The sequence below is a fragment of the Prunus avium genome, chromosome 4, assembly GCF_965620075.1.
Source record: "Prunus avium chromosome 4, drPruAviu1.hap1.1, whole genome shotgun sequence".
Classification (NCBI taxonomy): Eukaryota; Viridiplantae; Streptophyta; class Magnoliopsida; order Rosales; family Rosaceae; genus Prunus; species Prunus avium.
The window spans coordinates 27,829,636-27,850,450 of NC_142287.1; the positions used below are offsets into that span (position 1 = coordinate 27,829,636).

At 36.8% G+C, this 20,815-nt stretch overlaps 4 protein-coding genes and 2 pseudogenes across 4 annotated transcripts; 3 read left to right on the plus strand and 3 right to left on the minus strand.

The window, feature by feature from the left end:
* Positions 1 to 553: 553 nt before the first annotated feature.
* LOC110768035 (akuammiline synthase 1-like) lies at positions 554 to 1,711 on the minus strand. Its single transcript, XM_088252405.1, has 2 exons — positions 1,038 to 1,711; positions 554 to 994 (listed from the first exon to the last, which is right to left on the minus strand). Exons 1-2 carry the CDS (start codon positions 1,704 to 1,706, stop codon positions 554 to 556), a joined length of 1,110 nt encoding a protein of 369 aa, XP_088108531.1. The 5' UTR covers positions 1,707 to 1,711.
* Positions 1,712 to 5,148: 3,437 nt separating this feature from the next.
* On the plus strand, positions 5,149 to 6,252 carry LOC148295155 (uncharacterized). The gene has a single exon (XM_088252407.1). It carries the CDS (start codon positions 5,149 to 5,151, stop codon positions 6,250 to 6,252), a length of 1,104 nt encoding a protein of 367 aa, XP_088108533.1.
* Positions 6,253 to 6,658: 406 nt separating this feature from the next.
* Positions 6,659 to 8,752, plus strand: LOC110768036 (uncharacterized). The gene is made up of 7 exons (XM_088252752.1): positions 6,659 to 6,936; positions 7,164 to 7,405; positions 7,506 to 7,709; positions 7,798 to 7,890; positions 7,998 to 8,105; positions 8,381 to 8,589; positions 8,705 to 8,752. The coding sequence occupies exons 1-7, from the start codon at positions 6,666 to 6,668 to the stop codon at positions 8,715 to 8,717; spliced, it is 1,140 nt and encodes a 379-aa protein (XP_088108878.1). The 5' UTR covers positions 6,659 to 6,665; the 3' UTR covers positions 8,718 to 8,752.
* Positions 8,753 to 9,382: 630 nt separating this feature from the next.
* LOC110768029 (BAHD acyltransferase At5g47980-like) lies at positions 9,383 to 11,352 on the minus strand (annotated as a pseudogene).
* Positions 11,353 to 11,977: 625 nt separating this feature from the next.
* Positions 11,978 to 13,511, minus strand: LOC110768033 (akuammiline synthase 1 pseudogene; annotated as a pseudogene).
* Positions 13,512 to 17,145: 3,634 nt separating this feature from the next.
* On the plus strand, positions 17,146 to 18,664 carry LOC110768032 (deoxypodophyllotoxin synthase-like). The gene is made up of 3 exons (XM_021971715.2): positions 17,146 to 17,590; positions 17,699 to 18,023; positions 18,237 to 18,664. The coding sequence occupies exons 1-3, from the start codon at positions 17,211 to 17,213 to the stop codon at positions 18,477 to 18,479; spliced, it is 948 nt and encodes a 315-aa protein (XP_021827407.1). The 5' UTR covers positions 17,146 to 17,210; the 3' UTR covers positions 18,480 to 18,664.
* Positions 18,665 to 20,815: the final 2,151 nt, after the last annotated feature.

Below are 20,815 nucleotides of genomic sequence, written 5' to 3' on the forward strand. Positions count from 1 at the left end.
ATTTTCTGGTTTAATGGAGGTGGCTGAGTGAGATTACTTTACCTACCTGATCTGACCCTTAGTCTAAGTGGTGACTAAAAGGAAAGAACGTGGAGGACAATCAGATATCCTATCTCTTGTCCATTGGCTTGTGTAGGTAATGGGATGAAGTAAGATAACACAAGAGGAGAAAACAAGTTGGATAATTAGGAAGTGGCTGGAGCAGAAGTTAGAGTTTTTCTGTGAGAGTTTCAGAAAAGCCAAGTGTGAGAGCAAGAGAGTTCTCTAAGTGTATCAAGGTGTTGAGCAAGGGTGTGAGAGAAACAGATTGTGAGGGTAGTGTTCTAAGGGGGTTTCCTTTGTAAACAAAAGTTGTAACATATCTTCATTAGTGAAATTTCTCAAGGTGATCACCAAAGAGGATGTAGGCAATTTGCTGAACCTCTATAAACACTTGTGTCATTTGTGCTTGGTTAATTTATGTGTGTGTGTGTAAGACTCATCCATCATTGAGTTCTTTGTCTAAAGTCCATCAACAACAAGATCTTAAAAGGGCAGTGAGTTAGTCATTAATTCACAACACATAGAAAGGAAACCTGCACCAACTGCTGCAGTTATAGTTGTCTACATCCCTTGTCATGAGGTTCCCAAAAACTCTGAAGAATTGACATGCTTCCTCCCCACTAACTCCATTTCCATAGTTTATTTTAAATTCCTCAACCCCTTTCCTCAATTTGGCAACCAAGCTTTGAACATCAATGTCTACTACTTCACTTGCCTCGGTTCTCACTGAAAAGAGCCCCACAAGATTTCCCATTAAGTCATATGCCAATGGCTGCTGCACCAATATTTTCCGTATGTTCACCACGGAAGCCCACTCGGAAGCCCTTACAACACCCGAGTTTGATAATCGAGATGTTTCCGTGGCACACTTCCAAATGAGCACTGACACTGCTTCAACACGTGTTGGATTTGGCACGGTGGCACTGGCAGCTCTGGACTTTAGAGCAGCAATCTTTGAGGCATGAAACACAAATCTTTGTTATGCACTTTTCTACAGCAAACTCCAACGCAGATTGAGGTGAGTTCAGGAAATCCAGTTGTGGGAAAAGAGTAGCTGCAGCACCAAATTTCTTGGGAAGCAGGGCATGATGATCAGTAGTAGTGGAGCCCATTAGGGCAATATCAGCCCAGCTTTTAATGAATGTGCTGAGTGTGTAGGCATCGGTGATGATATGTGAACTGCTGACACCAATTGCAATTGCCAACCCACCGCATTCAAAGAAGTTGGCCTGGACTAGTAGAAGATAGCCTGTGTCTGCTTGTGTAGATCCTATACCAGTTGGAAGCAATTTTTTAAGGATCCCAAAATCAGGTTCGTCTAAAATCGTCGATATGGGACAGTTCACTCGAGCTTCAAAAAATGCAGCCCCATGATCATTGCAAGAAATTGAAACATTATATTCGAATTCACCTGCAAAGGGGTAGAAGTGAGTTAGGGTTTCAGATAATGATGTCTTCAGAATCTTGGATCTTTCCGCAACGGAAGAATGGTGATCAATATTATTGGCCTCATCATCTCTACTATTGTTGGGGTAGAAGAGAAGTAGTGGTATATAAACATCAGGAGAAAGCTGATCAAAAACAGAGAGGTCGGTAGTTTGAAGATGTGAAGGAGTTGGAGAGGATGGTTTAATTGTTTCCTTGTGAGTGACTTCAACCTTCATCTCTGAAACCATGATGTTGTTCCAGGCTTGAGTTTCTTAACGAACACCTCACCTTCATATAATCCCAGAAAGACACAGCCTGTGCAGTTCGAAATTCAAAGTATTGAATTATTCTGTTTATTATATTATCTAAATTGCATGTCCATCCGACATTAAAGAAACTTCCTGTAGAAATCTTCAAGGATATATAATACTAATTAGTCAACTTTGAAAGCCACAAAAGCTTAATATAAGGACAACTCCTGTGAAATCAAGTCAACTTGTCATTAATTTATATGTTTATTGATATATTAATAATTAGCTAAACTAGGAAAAGCTAATTATTAATATATGTTTATTGATATATTAATAATCAATAATCACTAGTAATTTAATAATCAAAATTAAATTCAATACGGCCAACTATCATTTTTTGGGTTTTTTTGTTTTTTTGTTTGTTTTGTGTTTATAGAAATTAAATGGTGTATAGTTTATGTATAACACTAGTGCTAAAAATTGGTATATAACTAAATATCTCTAAAGGGTAATTATTCGTTTACTTTTTTTTTATATTATTAATTAGAATATAAATTGGCCTATTGTAATGGAAAATAGGCAGAAATCTAAAAAAATCCAGTCGAACACTTACAAAAAGGCCCTTTTCGTTCTCTTATTTTTTGGGCTTACTCATAGGCCCTTTATTCTTGGCGCCCTACGCAACTCTGTCCTGCTTGATCCTGATGCGTTTGATGTGCCATTATCATGTCATGACCAAGAAAATGATTGTTCACAAATGAGGCTCTCTACAATCTTTGGAGCATCAATCAAACACAAATCCTGATGCGTTCCCCGTTTGGTTCATGGGAAAGGAGACTTGGGAATGGGAATTCAATTCCTTTCCCATGTTTGGTAAGTCCGGCATGGGAAATGAATGCCTTGCACATGGGAAAGTAGGGGGGAAAGTGATGCCCTTCTCTTAACTTGGGTTTTGGTTTCCCTCCTCATAGGAAAGTTTGGGAAAATGAACCAACATTCAATGCACAATTTTCATGACTATTTTGTCCCTATGAACAATTTATAATTACAACGTATCACTAAATGCATTCTTTTTTTTATTTGATTTAATATGGATATAATTGGAAAATTATACAAACTTTGTTTTCCATTCCTACTCAAAACAAACATGGGAAAGGAAACAAAGTGAAATCTCCCGGTTACTTTCCCAACATTACCAAACGTGGGAAATGAATCTTTCATTCCCATTCCTTGGGAAATGACATGGGAATTGATTTCCCCTCAAATCTATTCCGTGAACCAAACGGGGCCTAACAGTTTTCTTTGATACCAGAGTTCGTTGGCGGTGTGTTTAGGAAATCTACTGGAGGGAAAGGAGAAGCTGCAACACCAAATTATACAAGAGGCACCACATGCCATATTTCAAAATAGAAAAGTCATATCCCATTCAAAATCATTTTGGATATTCAATGCTTTTGAAAAGGTTAATTTGACATATCGAACTATGCTACATTTCAATGGCGTGACAAAGTAATTTAGCTCGCATTGGTTATTTTGTTTCGTCTCCTGCTACTTTCCTCACACCTTCGTTTGTGAGTTTATGTCAAAACCGTGCCAATATAGTCAAACAAGAAAATATAATATCAAAATCACATACACAACACACGAAGTATTCATATGATTCACCTTAAATTGAGTTACGCAGGATAAAGTTGCGTCAAGTTTTCACATATGTTGAAGCCTTGCTATGATACCATGAAGGAAGTTGAGGGTCAACCTCAAAACCGATTGGCTATGGGAGGAGTAGCCCAACTCCTTATAAATCCAGGCTAGGTCCCTTAATTTTTCAATCTGGGACAAACACTCCACACACTAATTTTAGTTCAAAACCAACATTCAGATTCAAAGAAGCAAGCATTGCAAGCAAAGCAACATATTTATGGAAATTTGAGGCCGGCAATTGAGACTAAGAAAAGTCAGCAATCCAATTAAAGAGTCTCTTTTTAGTTGAGCAAGAGGTGCAATTACTTAGAAAAGTTGAAGCACTCTGACTTACTAAACCTATATGCAATGTTTTAAAGCCATATATTCAACAACAATCATATAAGGGGACAAAAATGATAGTGAGCAAAGCACAAGTTTTTTTAATTTTAATTTAAGTAGAAAGTCAGTAAACAAGCATCAAAAGAATGAGAGATCATCAATGGCCCAGCAACATTCATCTAAGTAACACTACAAGAAAAAAGGTCAGTAGTGACCAATTTCCTTGTGACCACATGAATAATGGTCACAAATACAGTGAATTTAATGACTAATAATACTACGTGGTCACTAAAATAATTTACCCCTATTTTTTAATTTTCAATGACCAAATTTTCTGACCATTATTTAAATTAGTCACTGAAAACAACTGAAATTATATAGTTAGTGACGAACACATATGCCAAGGCAGCCTTACTTCTCTCATTTAATACATCAGTGACCGATTAACTTTTTTAAAACTTTATTTATATTTTTCAAAACGCGCTGGCTGGCTCAGAGCGAGATGAGCGAAATCCGAAGGAGACCAGCGCGAGCTCAGAGCGAGCGAGACAAGATCGAGAGACCAGAGCGAGCAAGACCATCTTCTTCGTCGAGCGAGCGTCTCTTCGTCGTCCTTTTCGTCTCCGTGGTTTCGATTTCCAGGTTTTCTCCCAATATCAAGTGAGCTTTCTATTTCTCTTTGGTTTCAATGTAAGTTTTGAATTCATTTGAGTTTGATTTGAGTACGATTGTGACTGATTATGATTCTCTATTCTCTATTCCCTAATTCTCTATTCACTGTGATTTTGAGTTCCACTGTGATATCAATTTTCCTAACTATGATTTTGTTTTGGGTTTACTTGATGAAAATATTATTGCATTACTCTTGTATGCTTTCAGAAATTCAGTAATGTTTTCATAGTTTATGTAGGGAATTAGATCTAGTTCATTGAAACATTCTTTTGGCATCAATCAAAACGGAGATATGAGTCAAAGTGGGTTCTGTTAGTTTCTTCTTGGTGTGTTCATGTTTGTTTCTGAGGATTCTGAGATTAAGTATCAAAGAAGGATTTTGGGTCTTGGAATATTATACATTACCGTTAGTAGTGCCTTGTCTTAGAGGGGGGAAAAAAGAGATGCATTTGGTAGCATGTAGTTGGCTTTTATTAGCCTTCACTTTGATGTCTTACCAATTAATGATCCAAAATAAAAAACCAGAGATACAGAGCATTCAAAACATGCTCTGCTTCTCTGGTAAGCATGACCTGTATTGTTTTTAAAAAAAAGGGGTAATGCACATTATTGTCTTACCAATTTTGTTTGCTTTAGGCTAGTTTCATACACGTACATGTAAGACCATAAAACCCAGATTTATACTAATCACCACTACTTTCTTTTTTTCTTTCTTTTTTGGGTTTGATTAGAGATGGATAAGGGTTGGATTCATATGCACACTAGGGGAAAAACACAGTATATTCATGGGGTGAAAGAGTTCATTAATTTCGCAATTGGGCACATGAAACCAGGGATCACTGAAATGTTATGTCCATGTAATAGATGCAACAACCTACTTTATAGATCTCCACATCAAGTTGAGGACCATTTATACGCAAATGGAATGATTATGGACTACACTAAATGGATATTTCATGGAGAAGAAGAGAGTGATGATGATTTAGAGGAAGAGGAAAGTGAAGAGGAAGGTGATGAGGTATTTGAAATGCTACATGACTTGCAAGAAAATAGGTTTGGGGATGATGGGGAATCACAAGATCATGTTCCTAGTGAAGAAGCAAAGAGTTTTACAAAATTGGTGAGTGATGCAGAGCAAGAATTGTATCCTGGATGTAGGAATTTCTCTAAGTTGTCTTTCATGGTGAAGTTGCTTCACTTGAAGATAATTAACCGATGCACCAATAAATTTTTTACAGCTTTGCTTCAGCTGTTAAAAGAGGCATTTCCTGATGGTAACACGATACCAAGATCTTATCATGACGCAAAAAAAATTATTCGAGAGTTGGGTCTTGGTTATGATAAGATTCATGTATGTGAAAATAATTGTGTGCTTTTTTGGGAGGAATATGAAGATGAACAAGAGTGTCCAAAATGTCATACCCCTAGGTATGTTATAGGCAATGACAAGAGGAAAAAGGTTCCCCAAAAAATCTTAAGACACTTGCCTTTAATTCCGAGGTTGCAAAGGCTTTTTATATCCCAAAAAACTGCTCTAGATATGAGGTGGCATAAGGATAGAAGAATTGATGATGGGGTGTTGAGACATCCAGCTGATTCTGAAGCATGGAAAGACTTTGATCGAGAGCACGAATCATTTGCATTGGATTCGCGCAATGTTAGACTGGGGTTATCGAGTGATGGATTCAACCCATTTGGGAACATGAGTACAAATTATAGCATGTGGCCGGTTTTTCTTGTTCCATACAATCTACCCCCGTGGAAATGTATGAAAGATCCTTTTTTTATGATGTCTTTGCTCCTGGGAAAGACATTGATGTATTTCTTCAACCTTTAATCAAAGAGTTGAAAGAATTGTGGGAAGTTGGTATTGCTACATATGATGTTGAATCTGGAAAAAATTTCCGTTTATATGCAGCATTATTATGGACAATTAGTGATCTTCCTGCATACGCAGATTTGTCTGGTTGGAGTACAAAGGGAAAATTGGCTTGCCCTTCATGTAATAAAGATACATGTAATAAGTGGTTGCCAAATGGGAAGAAAACAGTCTACAACTTATTTTATATTAGCCTATCTTTTTATGTAGGGAACATAAAGCTGAACTGGAAAACCAAAATATTACGGATGTAGAAAAGAAGCAAGAAAAAGAATTTCCAAAATGGTTTCTTCGTCGTATGCAAGCAGAAGATATCGAATCCTTATTAAATTTGGCTAGTGGACCTGATAAATTAGTGGTTTTAAATTGCTATGGCTGGTAGAGGACGAGCTACGAAGGTATTGCATCAATTGCGAAAGTCTCCCCGACTTGCAAACATCAATCCTAACCAAAATACATGTCGATCAACGCCTCCATCTTCACCTACACCTCTATGCAAACGCCCCAGGCCATCAACTTCAAGTCAGTATGGGTCATCTTCCTCCCACCGTGATAAATTAGTGATTCCACGGGATACTGAACTATCAGAGTCTTCTCAAGTAGCTCACTTTCCTACTTTGGAAGAGGACATCAACACTACAAGTATGCAATTGCTATTTATACATTCTCTATTTTTTAAGCTAACTTGCCTGTTTAAACTTGCTGGTGGGTGTCATAATAACTTTGTTTGTTTGTTTGTTGTTGGCATGAATTTTTAGTTTCTGTTTGTTGTTGGCATAATAACATAGAAAATCAAACTCACCAAAAGAGTAGTGTCTTTAATTAATTCGTCAATCTTCTTACATTGAAAATATTGTGTATTGATGTAGGTTCAAGAAGCAGCAAGAAAAGGCGTGGACAGACACTAGGTATTGAGCTATCAAAGAAGAGACGTTCTGGTGATTTAGTTGAAATTGACATTCCTGAGCATATCAGGAGAGCTGTAGGAAACAATTGTCAAAGCTACATCACTAATTTAGGGTGCATAGTTCGAAGGAATGCTCCGTTACAAGTTGATAGTTGGAAAAAAATCGAAAGGAAAGATGTTACATTGATGATACGTCGGGTCCGTGTAAGTACATTAAATTCCATTCCATTGCTTATGTTTTCTGTGAGGTATTTGGCTCCTAAATCATGTTTAATTTTTTTTATGGTTAACTTTAAAATTTTAGGAGAAATTCAATTTGAGCAATGAACCTCATGTGAATATGGCTATTAAGGATCACATGAAGAGAAGATACTACACTTGGCGTTACAATTTGCATCAGAAATTTCTAGCATATGGATCCGAGGAGGCACTTGAAAATCGACCTCAAACAGTGGGAGAGGATGATTGGAACTATCTAGTTCAATTATGGCAAAAAGATGAGTGGAAGGTATCTAGTTCCTCCTATTGGTGTTCATTACTTTTAGTTTAGTTATACATCTAATGCTCCTCATTACTTTTAATACTTATTTTTGCAGAAAAGTAGTGCAAAAAATAAGGAAAATAGAAAGAAATTGAAGATCACACATTGTGCTGGGACAAAGGCCTTTAGTCGTATTAGATATGAAAATGTAAGCTTCATTTGACCCTTCCAATCTTCTTACATTGAAATTTTTTGAAGTTATAATTTATGGAACTTCTAAATAACATGATGGTGGTCTATGACTACATGAAATAGAGAAATTCTGAAACTGGAGAAGAACCTAGCCGCATAGACTTGTTTCAGCTCACCAGATTTAGCACAAAGAAAACAACATGGGTTGGCGAAGATGCCAAGAATGCTTTTGTAAGTCTTTATTGCTTTTGAGCTTTTTCAGATCCTTTGAGCTTTATTGTACATAAACATGATGTAAATGTACTATGTAGGATGAGATGAAAAAGCTGAAGAACCTGCCACAAACAGATGAGGAATCTGTTGAATTGATGTCTGATGATGAAATATATGACTCAGTTCTTTCTAAAGTTGTTGGTCCACCTAAGTCGGGTTATATACGTGGCTTAGGAGCAGGTCCGAAACCCAAAACATTTAAAGCTGGACAATGCAGTCATGCAACAGTTGAGGAGGCTAAAAGAAGGGCAGATGAGGCAACTAAAAGGGCTGATGATGCAGAGAAACAATGTATGCTTCTAGCAAATGAGTTAACAGAAATGAAGGAGAATTCTGCTGCACAAAAGTATCAGTTAGCAGGTTTACAGGCAAGGCAAAATGAGACGGATGAACTAGTAAAAAGATTGCTGCAGCAGTTATCCTCGACTTCGTCATCAATGAGGTTAGCTTATAACTCTCATCTTACTACAATATAATTTTGCAAACTGCACAATATACTTAATTCCCAGTTTAGTGCATCCCAAGTAAGAACTGATATTATTCTTTGTTTGATGCAGATCTGATGGATAAAGGGTAGAAGACAATCTACTAGTGATGAATCTTATATGTTATTTGTTTTTGGGAATCACTTGACATTTATGTTGAACTTAAATATCTAGTATTTTGTTTTTGAGACATCTTGTGAATTTGTTGGAAGAATGTTAGATATATGGATTGCTTTTGAACGCAATGAATTATTTGATGCTATAAATTTTATCTACAGCACTGTTTAAAAGAAATTAATAGTGATTTCATATTGTAATACAATAAATAAAGAACATGGAGAGGTAAACCTAATTAGTTACCAATTTTTTGAAATACATTAGTGACCAAGCAAGCAGGTCACTAATGTGGGCACGTGACTCAGTTTCAGTGACCAAATTGCATGTTTTGGTGACCAAATTGTAAGCCCTTTAGTGACCAAAGTTGTGGTCCCTAATAGCGTTTTTATTAGTGACCAGACAGGGATAGCCACTAATTCTTTGTGTTGTAGTGACCAATAGTTGATATTGGCCACTAAGTAGAATTTGTGACGAGCTTCTAGTGACCACCCAGTGACCACCAATATTTGGACACTGATTGCATTCAGTGACCAAAAAGGGTAGTTTCTGTGACCAAGTGGGTGGCCACTAATACCTGTTTTTCTTGTAGTGTAAGCTCAAGAGGACCTTTTAAAAATAAAAATTATGGGGCTACTAAAATACAGTCGGATTCAAAGTTGCATATTGAAGCAGCTACTCATTGCTTGCAAATATGGCCAGGTCTTCTTCCTTGAAAGTTAAGGAGGCTTCAATTCCATGGCCATCTCTTGCATCCAGCAATACAGTTAGGTTCTTTTGATCTATACTAGGGATGAAGACCCATGCTGGCTTCCCCATCCAAAATTCGATTCTTATAACGGAAATCTGCACCAACTGCTGCAAGTACAGCTGTCAATATTGTCTCTCTTCATAAGGTTCACATTCTCCATGAAGTCTTGACAAAATCCGCCCCATTAGATCCATTACTATACCTTTCTTTGAACTCCTCAAGTCCCTTCCTCAATTTAGTAACCAAGCTTTGAAGATCATCATGATCTGCTTCACTTTCTTTTGTCTGTGCTGCAACCAACCCTACAAAATTTCCCAACAAGTCTTCATCTCCCAAGGGTCCTGACAAAAGTATTTTCCTCATGTTCACCGTTTGACACCACGAAGAGGGCCTCACTGACCCCAAGTTTAGCCTTGATGCATCCCTTGCACATTTCCAAATGATTGCTGATACAACTTCAACACGTGTAGGATTTGGCACAGTGGTACTGGTAGCGGGACTTGAGAGCTGCAATCTTCAACGCATTAAACACAAATCTTCTTGTTATAAGCTCTTCCTTAATACCGAATGTAAGATCCCACATCGACCAACGGAGAGGGGGGTGATGTGCCTTATATGTACATGCCCGTATCCATCTAGCACGAGGCCTTTTGGGAGCTCACTGTCTTCGGATTCATGGGAACTTTGAAGTTAAGTGAGTTAGGGCCAGAGCAATCCTAGGATGGGTGACCCACTGGGAAGTTGCTCGTGAGCTCCCAATAACAAAACTGTAAGGGCAGAGAGGGGGGCCCAAAGCAGATAATATCGTGCTACGGCGGAGCCGATCCCGAGATGTGACAATTTGGTATCAGAGCCACTCTGCCGTGTGATGCAAGTGTGCCGACGAGAATGTCGGGCCCCTAAGGGGGGGTGGATTGTAAGATCCCACATCGACCAACGGAGAGGGGGTGATGTGCCTTATATGTACATGCCTGCATCAATCTAGCACGAAGCCTTTTGGGAGCTCACTATCTTCGGATTCATGGGAACTCCGAAGTTAAGTGAGTTGGGGCCAGAGCAATCCTAGGATGGGTGACCTACTAGGAAGTTGCTCGTGAGCTCCCAAAAAAAAAACCGTGAAGGCAGAGAGGGGGGCCCAAAGAGGACAATATCATGCTATGGCAGAGCCGATCCTGGAATGTGACACCGAATCTCGCGTCACTTCTTGGTGTTGGTGTTTGCGGTGAGTTCAGAAAATCCAGCACCAAATTCTCCAAGAAGCACCACATGATCAGTACAAGTACTGGCCGAGCCAAGAGCAATTGTAGCCCAGCTATTGATGAATTTGGCGATTGTGGAAGCATCCCTGACCTAATGCGGAAAGTGGACTCCAATTGCCAATCGCATTCAAAAAAACTTGCCTGAACTAGTAGAAGATAGCTTACATAACGAGTTGGACTTGGAAGCAATTGCCACAGCAACCCAAGATCTGGTTTGACCAAAATCTTTGATATGGGACAGTTTACTTGGGCTTCAAGATATGTAGCACCTTGGTCATTGCAAGAGAGATTGAAATATTATATATTTTGGAACCTTCCCGCTAAGGGATAGAACTGAGTGAGGACTTCAGATAAAGATGTTTTTAGAAGCTTGGATCTCTCTTAGAAATTAAAGAATGAAGATCAATCTTATTATTGAGCACAACATCAGTAATATTGTTGCTGGGATAGAAGAAAAGTTGCGGGACATAAGCATCAGGAATAATCTGATCAAAAACAGAAAGCTTGGTAGTTTGAAGGTGGTGAGGAGTTGGAGAGGATGGTCTAATTTTTTCTTCCCCAAAGACTTCAACTTTCAACTCGGAAGCCATGATTTTTGCTCCACACTTGTGTTGTGTATCATAACAACACAACAAATCTTCCATAAAATACACAGATTCACCTACAACAACAGCTCATGTGCAATTCAAGTCAGCTTATTAGTCAACATTCTTATAAACGTATATACTAATTATCAAAACTCAGGCAAACGTGGGTTAAGCCAACCGGTCAGGGCGGTGAGTCCGCTCTGTGTACAATTTATTTTCTTCTCTTTGCTGGGTACAGTAAATTAATCCATCACATTCGAAGCTAGAAAAGTCATGTCCTTCAAAATCATGAAAGTTCTCTATGGCGGCTCTTATGATTTGAAAAGGTAATTTTGCCAACATCCATCTATGCCGTATAGTCAATGGCGTGGCAGCAGTTTAGTTCTTATTGATTCTTTTGTTTCGGGTCCTACTAATACTTGTCTTGACTGCGAACTTCCCTCATGTCATGCATGACTCATGATGCATGGTTTGTTTTCATGTCAAAAAATCTTGGCCAAGAATCAAATAGAAAATATTAGTGAAAAACCCTAGTTCATGGGCATACATTTAAAAACCCTAGTTTAAATTATTAGTGAAGCTGCATAATGAAATCCAATTCAATAATGAGAGGCAAATCAAAATGTAATAAATGAAAGCACGAGTTTTTCATTATATATTTGGTTCAAACTTCAGTGTACAAGCATCAAAACAATGAGAGATCATCCAAAGTTAAGTAAACACAAGAGGAGGTTTCTAATTATTTTTTTTGGGGTACTAAATAACACTTGGATTCAAAGATGCATATTCAAGCACCTCCTTGTTGTTTTCAAATTTGATCATGTCTTCTTCCTTCAAAGTTAAGGACGCTTCTAAGCCATCACCATCTTTTGTATCCATCAATATAATTAAATTCTTGGAATCTACATTAGGGGTGACAACCCATGATGGCTTTCCCCATCCGAAATTGGATGTGTAGAAGGGAAACCTGCACCAACTGGTGCAACTGTAGCTGTCTATATCATCCCTTATAATGAGGTTCACAACCTCCTTGAAAAGTTGGCATAAACCCTCCCCACTAACTCCGTTTCCATAGTTTTCTTTAAATTCCTCAATTCCCCTCCTCAATATAGTAACCAAGCTTTGAAGATCATGATAATCTACTTCAACAATTTCTTCCTTCTGTCCTGCAACCAACCCAAAAACATTCCCCAGTAAGTCTTTCCCTGCCAAGACGCTAACAAGTACTCTCCTCATGTTCACCGTTTGACACCACGCTGAAGGCATTACCGACCCCAAGTTTGATCTTGATGCTTCAACTGCACACTTCCAAATGAGTGCAGAGACGACTTCAACACGCGTAGGATTTGGAACGGTGGTAGTGGCAGCTTTGGACTTGAGGGCAGCAATCTTTGAGGCATCAAACACAAATCTCCTTGTTATGCACTTTTCTTTGATACTGGAGTTTGCGCTGCCACTACCAGGCGTTTGCGGTGCGTTTAGGAAATCTAGTGGTGGGAAAAGAGAAGCTGCAACACCAAATTCTGCAGGAGGCACCACATCATCAGTAGTACTGACTGAGCCAAGTGCTATTGCAGCCCAGCTGTTAATGAATTTGCTCAGAGTAGAAGCATCCGCGACCTTATGTGAAATGTTGACTCCGATTGCTAATCCACCACACTCAAAGAAGTTGGCCTGGACTTGTAGAAGATAGCTTGTATGACCAGATGGAAGCAGTTTCCATAGCATCCCAAGATCTGGTCTGTCCAAAATCATTGAGATGGGGTAGTTAACTTGGGCCTCAAGAAATGCAGCCCCATGGTCATTGCAACTGATTGAAACATTATGTTGGAATTCCCCTGCAAAAGGATAGAAGTGAGTGAGGGCTTCGCGTAACGATTTCTTTAGAAGCTTGGATCTTTCAACAACCAAAGAATGATAATGATGATCAATATCGTTGACCTCATCACTGTTAGTGCTGGGATAGAAGAGAAGTAGTGGGATATAAATTTGAGGAATAAGCTGATCAAAAACAGAGAGGTTGACAATTTTAAGATGGTGAGGAGTTGCAGAGGATGGTTTAATTGTTTCCTTGTGAGTTACTTCAACCTTTAGCTCTGAAGCCATAATCTTTCTCCACACTTAAAAGTTTCAAAGCAAAAATCACCCCCATATAAAGGCACACACATTCACCACACAACAACAGCTCCTGTTGAATAAAAAAAACTTTGCTCTGTTCTTTATATCTGTATGTATTCAATCATTTCAAATTATTATATCCTTCAATAATTCAAACCCCTTCCTCAAATTTATAATGGGGCCCTTTTTTAGCAACAAAAAAAAAAAAAAACAGAGGAAGGAAAAAACAAATTTTGCACATGTATTCTTTATGGCATAAAAATCAGTTTGGATTATTATGGCTGTAACCCTATTAATAAGTTAGACTTAATACTTCAATGCATCATGATTCATGTCTACCATCTTCATTTTAAAATCTCTACATAGTCCAAAACAAAATGGTCAGCTTCACTGGTATATTCATATAAAAATAAAGCGCGCCTTATTTAAATTGTATATGATCATGTATTCTTACGGAGATTAGGCTTGCCTTTCTCGACAGTTGCCATCACACCATGTCACCAACACAAGCAGAAGGAAGGCGGTTAAGCCTGTTGAAGAAATTTTCAGGAATATAGCAATTTGGTAAGAAGCGACCAGTCGCTTGAGGGAAAAAACCACCGGTGCTTACTGTATAAAAATGACCGGCCGGTTTGTGTCTGGGTGCAATTTTGAAGCACCTCTTCAGTCATGTGGTGTGCCTCTTGATGCCTAAGTGTTTGAATTATGTATATGAATGTTAGAAACACTTCATATACATGAATTAAACATAAAGACACATTCTTTCGTGAAGAGAAGTGTCCTCATTGAATAAGAGGTGTCCAAGAGATATATAATTTCTGAAGGAGTTAAACCAATTCAGAAAAGACATATATTCCTCTATAAATAGAGATGATTATACTGCAACAAATATATGAAAAATAATCCAAGAGAGATCCAAGATATTTCTAAGTTCAATCCCAACTCTTCTCCATCTAGTTTCACAAAAGTAAAAACCTCTAGAGGTTATTTTATACAAATTTAGCCTCTAGGAATCTTGAGTGCCCGTTTGAAATTCTAAGTGTGTTTGGGATTATCTTTGGTTGTGCAAGATATTGACAACATATAGTTATTAAGCTAGGCTTCATTTTATCCACATGGTTTATTTGCTTAACCCCTTTGCACACAAGTTGTGGGGACAAATAATGTTTGAAAGACAGAGTGTATTCATATACACTTTGAAGCATCTTTCATCCTCTTATTGTCATTCCATCTTAAACACTTCCATTAAGCCATAACCCACAGATTTTGTAAACACAAATTTACCAACAAAGCCGACCCTTGATTCCCTTTACATAAATTATGTAAAGATTCTTGGCACCGGTGTTCACTGTGGCATGCACCAGTAGACCGAGCGACATCCGAAACTTGTTTCTAGCAAACCCTCCAGGCCTTGAAATTCAAACGAATTGAATTAAACAAATTTATGAACTTTTAACATAAAAGAGAAGAAACCCATCAAGTTGTGATCTTTTGCACACAAAAAAAATTAAAAAAAATCTCGGGTTAAAGAAAAATTAAGGGTTCACCATTTTAGTAATTTTCCTCTTGCACCATGTTTGGTTGCTGAGGAAAGTTCAAATCTTTGGAACAGTTGAAGCTAAAGATTGAAATGTGAAAAAAATTAGAAATACAAAAGAGAGACAATGACAGAGCTTGGAGAAAATTTGGCATAAGTCCAATTGTTATGAGTGATATTGGGTGCAATCCACGTAGATGCTGTTGTTAATCCAAGTCCTTTGACTTTTGCACCACATAAGATAACATGCTTTTTTTGATTTATTGATGTTTACATTTTATTTATTTGTTCCAATTATGCCCCTAAATAAATAAGGTAAATTATGGATTTGTAAAATTTATTGATTTATTGGACATTAATTATCAGATTTGATTTGAATTTAATTGCAAATATATTTATTGAATTTTGAAAATTTCCCAAGGTATACCAACCACAAAATTTGTAATTTGAGTTCATGGAAACTTCATACTTTGTGCATACAAAGAAATGCATTATATATATATAATGAAATGCTGAATTTTAGGAATGTGTTTGCATATAATTGTATTTATGATAGTGGCATATACTGTAAATTCCTTCAAAATTATGGACCTATTAATTGCTTACTTGGTGAAAGTGGATTGCAATTGAAAAGGGAAAGTATGTGGACTACATCCATTACATCTGATTGAATATGGACATATATCTAATAAGCCCTAAAAACTAAGTATGTTCGATGTAAAAGAAGACTGGGATAACCATTTTTGTTTCTTGTTTTTTTCAACGATTGGGATAACCATAGGTCCTTGAAAGAGGAAAGCGTCGTCACGGAAGCAAAATCCAACTCGTTTCGAGCTCGGAATCAAGCCCATGACCTGTCGTTTTGAAGAAAATGTCGTACATTATACTTCTTTGCTATGATATGTGAGCATTTTTAGCCAACTTCCATAATTTACTTTGACTTTTCAGCATTTAAAGTTTTAGTGTTATTATTGGGAATTTTTGTTATTTCTGTTTTTGCTTCTAATTAGGTTTCCCTAGCGCGCCTAGGGTTTCTTATGTATGAAAGGGACACATTAGCTTATCTCTGGATTCATTACTAATCATAGTATAGTACCTTGATTATATCTTATAAAAAAATATACTAAATTATCTCTATGATAATTATCTTGCTGGAGTTATTCACATGTTGGAGAATATGTTGAGAGATAAACTAGCACTAATTCAAAATTCAGGTTGATAATCAATGAAAGCATTATTGGTCACAGATGACAGAACATATGCATCGTACTTTTTATTATTATTTATAAATATTGCTAAGTCGTACAATCTGATTCATTGTTTTGTGAAAATTTTCAACTATATCCTTGTCCATGGCCAATAGGAATTGACTCATGAAAACAGATTAATTTTAATGTTTGAACAATATTTTTTTCGATATTAATTTCATCTAGAAAAAGCAGCATGAAAAACAAAACAAAAACAATTATTAAATTGTGTCTGATGAAGAGAGACATCTGCATAGATGACAAGAATAATGCTTTGATCTCGTCATCATGGGATCAAGGGAAAAGACAAAGGGAAAAGATTAACCCAAAAAAAAAAGACAAAATGGAAAAGAAATACATGTTGATTACATAGATGATATCATCCATGACTACACTTTTTTTTTATAAAAAAAATGTATATATAATATATAGATGATATCATCCATGAAATCTATATATACTAGCCTGTGCCAATTGTTTTTTTTTTTTTATTCATTTTTTTAGAATTAAGAAAATATAATTTGGTTAGTTATGTTCCATAAATGTAGGATCTATTATCTGATTTTTTTTTTAATTTTAATTTTTTTTAATATGAAAACAAATGTGAATTTACCATATTATCCTCATTTAATTAATAATTTTAATTCTTAATGTTTAAATAAGGGTATTTTATGGTATTTTGAATGTTTAAATTTAAATATTTTAAAAAAAGCCTCTCGCAGGCGCGGAAGCGCATGCGGAGAGGCTAGCTAGTACACTTAAAAAAAAAAGGATCATGTGAAATTATACTCCAAAAAATACTGAATCTAAAATGAAATTCTGAAACCGTCAACCTTTGTACCGATTAATTTGTTTATTATGTCTTCCCTACGTACATCACCTCGTTTGTCTTGTTGGCACAATTGCCTACTCGACAAGTAATATTAATCTCTCGACTGGTAAGTGAAAAACCAAAACGTAAAAACATGGGTTCTGATGGGCAGCCAAAGCTCCCTGTCTTAGATTTCTCTAAGGAAGCTGAAGCTCTGAAGCCTGGCACCAACTCATGGCTATCGGCATGCAAAGATGTTCGACAAGCACTTGAAGAGTTTGGCTGTTTTTTCGTATCGTATGACAAACTCCCTCCGGAGTTTCAAAATGGTTTTTTGGGTGCTCTACAAGAATTATTTGATCTCCCTACTCAGACCAAAATGACAAACAAATCTGAAAATCCCTCAAGTGGGTATTTTGGACAAATTCCCAGCCTTCCTCTCCATGAAGGCTTGGGCATTGAGAATGCAACAAATTTGGAGGAGACTCAAAAGTTCACAAAGCTCATGTGGCCTGGTGGAAATGATAATTTCTGGTAATATCTTCTAACTTCCTTGTAATTTTGAGTGACCATATGAAGTCCGTATACATTACTAATTGTTTGCAAACTCTTTTTCTTTTTTGTTTTTTCGTGGTAATTAAGCGAAAGTGCACATTCGTTTGCAAAAGTGGCAGAGGAGTTGGACCAAATGGTGACTAGAATGATATTTGAGAGCTATGGTATGGAGAAGTATTATGACTCCTATGTTGGGTCCGTCTCCTATCTTCTTCGACTCTTGAAAAATAGAACACCCCAAGAAAATGAGCCTAGCCTTGGCTTCGTGGCTCATACTGACAAGAGCTTCACAACCCTACTTTATCAGAATAACCAAGCCAATGGTCTGGAGGTTGAAACTAAAAGCCACGAATGGATTAGGGCTGAGTTTCCACCTTCATCCTTTCTAGTCATGGCCGGTGATGCACTAATGGTAGGTCATCGATAATTATATTTTTTATTTTGGATATACATGTACTTAATCAAGATTACATCAACCATCTATATTTTTTCCGGTATGTTATATTGTCAGATTGTAAATCTGAACATTCAATAATATTTGTGTTCAAATATGCGGTTTTTTTAAATATATAAAATATTGCATATTACAGACCATATGGTTTTTAATGTTGGTTTGTTTGTTTAGGCATGGAGCAATGATAGAATATTATCTCCCAACCATCGAGTTATTATGAGTGGGAATGAAGCAAGATACTCTCTGGCGCAATTTGCATTTAGTGACGGCGAGATACATGTGCCGGAAGAGCTTGCTGATGAACAACACCCCTTACGCTACAAGTCGTTTGATCATCCTGGACTGCTAGTTTTCTTTCGCACTAATGAGGGCTATGTTTCAAACAGTGCTATAAAAGCCTATTGTGGTGTTTGAAATAAACCTTGTAGCTAATAAGAATGCTTGCTACGCTTGCGTGTGCTGTGTGTTAATTTCAAGGCTTGGTTGTGGGTTTTTTAATTGTTCAATCTGTTTCTGCTATGTTACCTTCATTTTACTGATCATGTGAAAATAAAAACTATGAATAGATTGTACAAGCTTCTTAAGCTTCTCATGTTGTATGTTAATTGTCCATTTACAGATCTACAGTACTAAAAGTCTTATCAAATCATGTTATGTGGTAACGTTCAATCCATTTTATACATTCAAATAGTGGCCGGCAAAACATTGGGCCGATCCGGCCAATCAAAACCAAACTAATTTGAGCAGTTTAGTTTTATTTTTATATTAAAACAATATAATTTCAGACTGAATCGAACCAAATCGCAATTATTTTGGTTTAATTTGTTCGGTTTGGCCTATTTGGAAACTGCCCAATCTTATCACCATTTCCTATCATATATGATCTCACACATTGATATGATATCCATCATTTGAATTTGACGATATCTCTCTCGCAACATTTCTCAATCTTTGATGGTTAGAAGGTTACTCAAATATTGGTTAATCTATGGTATGAATCCCTATTTATATATTGTTTAGGAAAGGAAATGAATTTTATTTGTATTGTTATGGCTTAGTTTTTTCAAGTTTGATATCTTTTTGATTATTCTGAATTTGCAATCTTCGTTGAGATGTCTATGCCAAAGTTTCTTCGATCCTGCATGATCATTAGTGGAGGCGCACTAAATTGCCTTAATTTTGATGTAAGACCGCTCTGTTATTGTAATAGCCCATTGTGGCTAGTGCCTTTTTTAGCCGAATTATGAATGCAATCATAGAATTTCTCAACCAAAAAAAAAAAAACAACGAAATGGTAAAATCATTTTTGTCACTGAATAGATTGGTTTGAGGCCAACCAATCCAAACGGTGATATTGCATTGGTTCATTATGTGGTTTGAGACCTGAACCAAACCAAATCGTTGTGTGCCCACACCTAAAAAACTACTAGTTTGATTGATAGTTTTATAATCAGTGGTCCTTAGAGAGGGTGTAACATCTCAATCTATACAATAACCAAACGTCATCCTTTTAAAATTATATCATTTTCTATTTCTTATGTATAGATCATGGTTGATCATCTATCATTATTGAGATTTGTTGCCATGTTTAAGGTTGGTATTTATCCCATACAACCTCATACTGTTTATTGAAACAAGATCATCAGTCCCAAAATTCAACCTTACTGAAAGCTAGTCCCTAGTTTTATAATCAGTGGTCCTTAGAGAGAGTGTAACATCTCTCAATCTATCTTACCTTATGTACAATAACCAACCGTCATCCTTTAAAATTATATCATTTTAATATGTCCATTAGAAAAATGGACATAATGAATCGAATTTGTCGCCCTAATGGTCTGATTTCTGCAGGTTGACCCCAAATGCAATATATTAACGGCACCCGTATAATTTTTTAAAGTATTAACACAAATAGCAGCCCAGAAATAATTGATCATGTACTAATTAAAAACTTAAAGTCCCAATCAAGTATCAAAGGGTTTGCAGCACAGTTTGCTAACAGTTTTTACCATGCATTCGAGGTCCTAGGTTTCGAATCATTCTAAGTTCTTTGATTTAGGTCAAATCATTCGGACTATAAGTGCTTTGCAACTCAATATTGGTTAAAGAGTATTTATTATACATCCCACAAGTCCTATGTCCGAGTCACTAAGTTCTCAGTGAAATCACTCATACTACAAGCCCTTAGTATATACTGATTATGTCCGAGTCACTAAGTTTACACACATACAGATTGGGTTAGTATATACTGACTAGTAGTATTGGCACAAACAGCACGAAGTGACACTATCCAAATAGAAAACAATGCGATTGCCATAGCACCAACAACATAAATTTTATGATTTTATGGTTTATGGTTAGATAGCACCAAGTCTCATTATGACATCAGCGCATCAATGCAACCTCTATGATATAGGTTGACCAAGGTGGTGGTTGAGATAGACCCAATTCTTTAGGTTGACCCAAATACAATCTCATATTTGGGCCACAATGTAAGTCCATGTACATTTTGTAATAGAGAGGAAGAATGGAAGTCCACCCCCTTTGGAGGCCCGACGTTTGGGTCCTCATGGACAATATACCTCAACTGGTTACAAAACCCAGATCACCTAGTTGATTATATGGGACTCAACACACTTTATGTTTTTTACCCTCAGCCTAGACATATATGTTTGTAAACAGAGAAACACTTCAGTTTTAATTGACCCTAGGAAATCCTAATTGTAGGGAAAGAATACGTACATATGTACATT

Bases quoted from the DNA above. Each gene is read 5' to 3' on its own strand.
- LOC110768035 (XM_088252405.1), bottom strand. From the start codon at position 1,706: ATGAAGGTTGAAGTCACTCACAAGGAAACAATTAAACCATCCTCTCCA. The intron at 995-1,037 runs GTAGAAAAGTGC...CATGCCTCAAAG, and splicing joins AATCTGCGTTGGAGTTTGCT to ATTGCTGCTCTAAAGTCCAG.
- LOC148295155 (XM_088252407.1), top strand. From the start codon at position 5,149: ATGGATAAGGGTTGGATTCATATGCACACTAGGGGAAAAACACAGTAT.
- LOC110768036 (XM_088252752.1), top strand. From the start codon at position 6,666: ATGGCTGGTAGAGGACGAGCTACGAAGGTATTGCATCAATTGCGAAAG. The intron at 7,406-7,505 runs GTAAGTACATTA...TTAAAATTTTAG, and splicing joins TGATGATACGTCGGGTCCGT to GAGAAATTCAATTTGAGCAA. The intron at 7,891-7,997 runs GTAAGCTTCATT...TACATGAAATAG, and splicing joins GTCGTATTAGATATGAAAAT to AGAAATTCTGAAACTGGAGA.
- LOC110768032 (XM_021971715.2), top strand. From the start codon at position 17,211: ATGGGTTCTGATGGGCAGCCAAAGCTCCCTGTCTTAGATTTCTCTAAG. The intron at 17,591-17,698 runs GTAATATCTTCT...GTGGTAATTAAG, and splicing joins GGTGGAAATGATAATTTCTG to CGAAAGTGCACATTCGTTTG. The intron at 18,024-18,236 runs GTAGGTCATCGA...TTGTTTGTTTAG, and splicing joins TGGCCGGTGATGCACTAATG to GCATGGAGCAATGATAGAAT.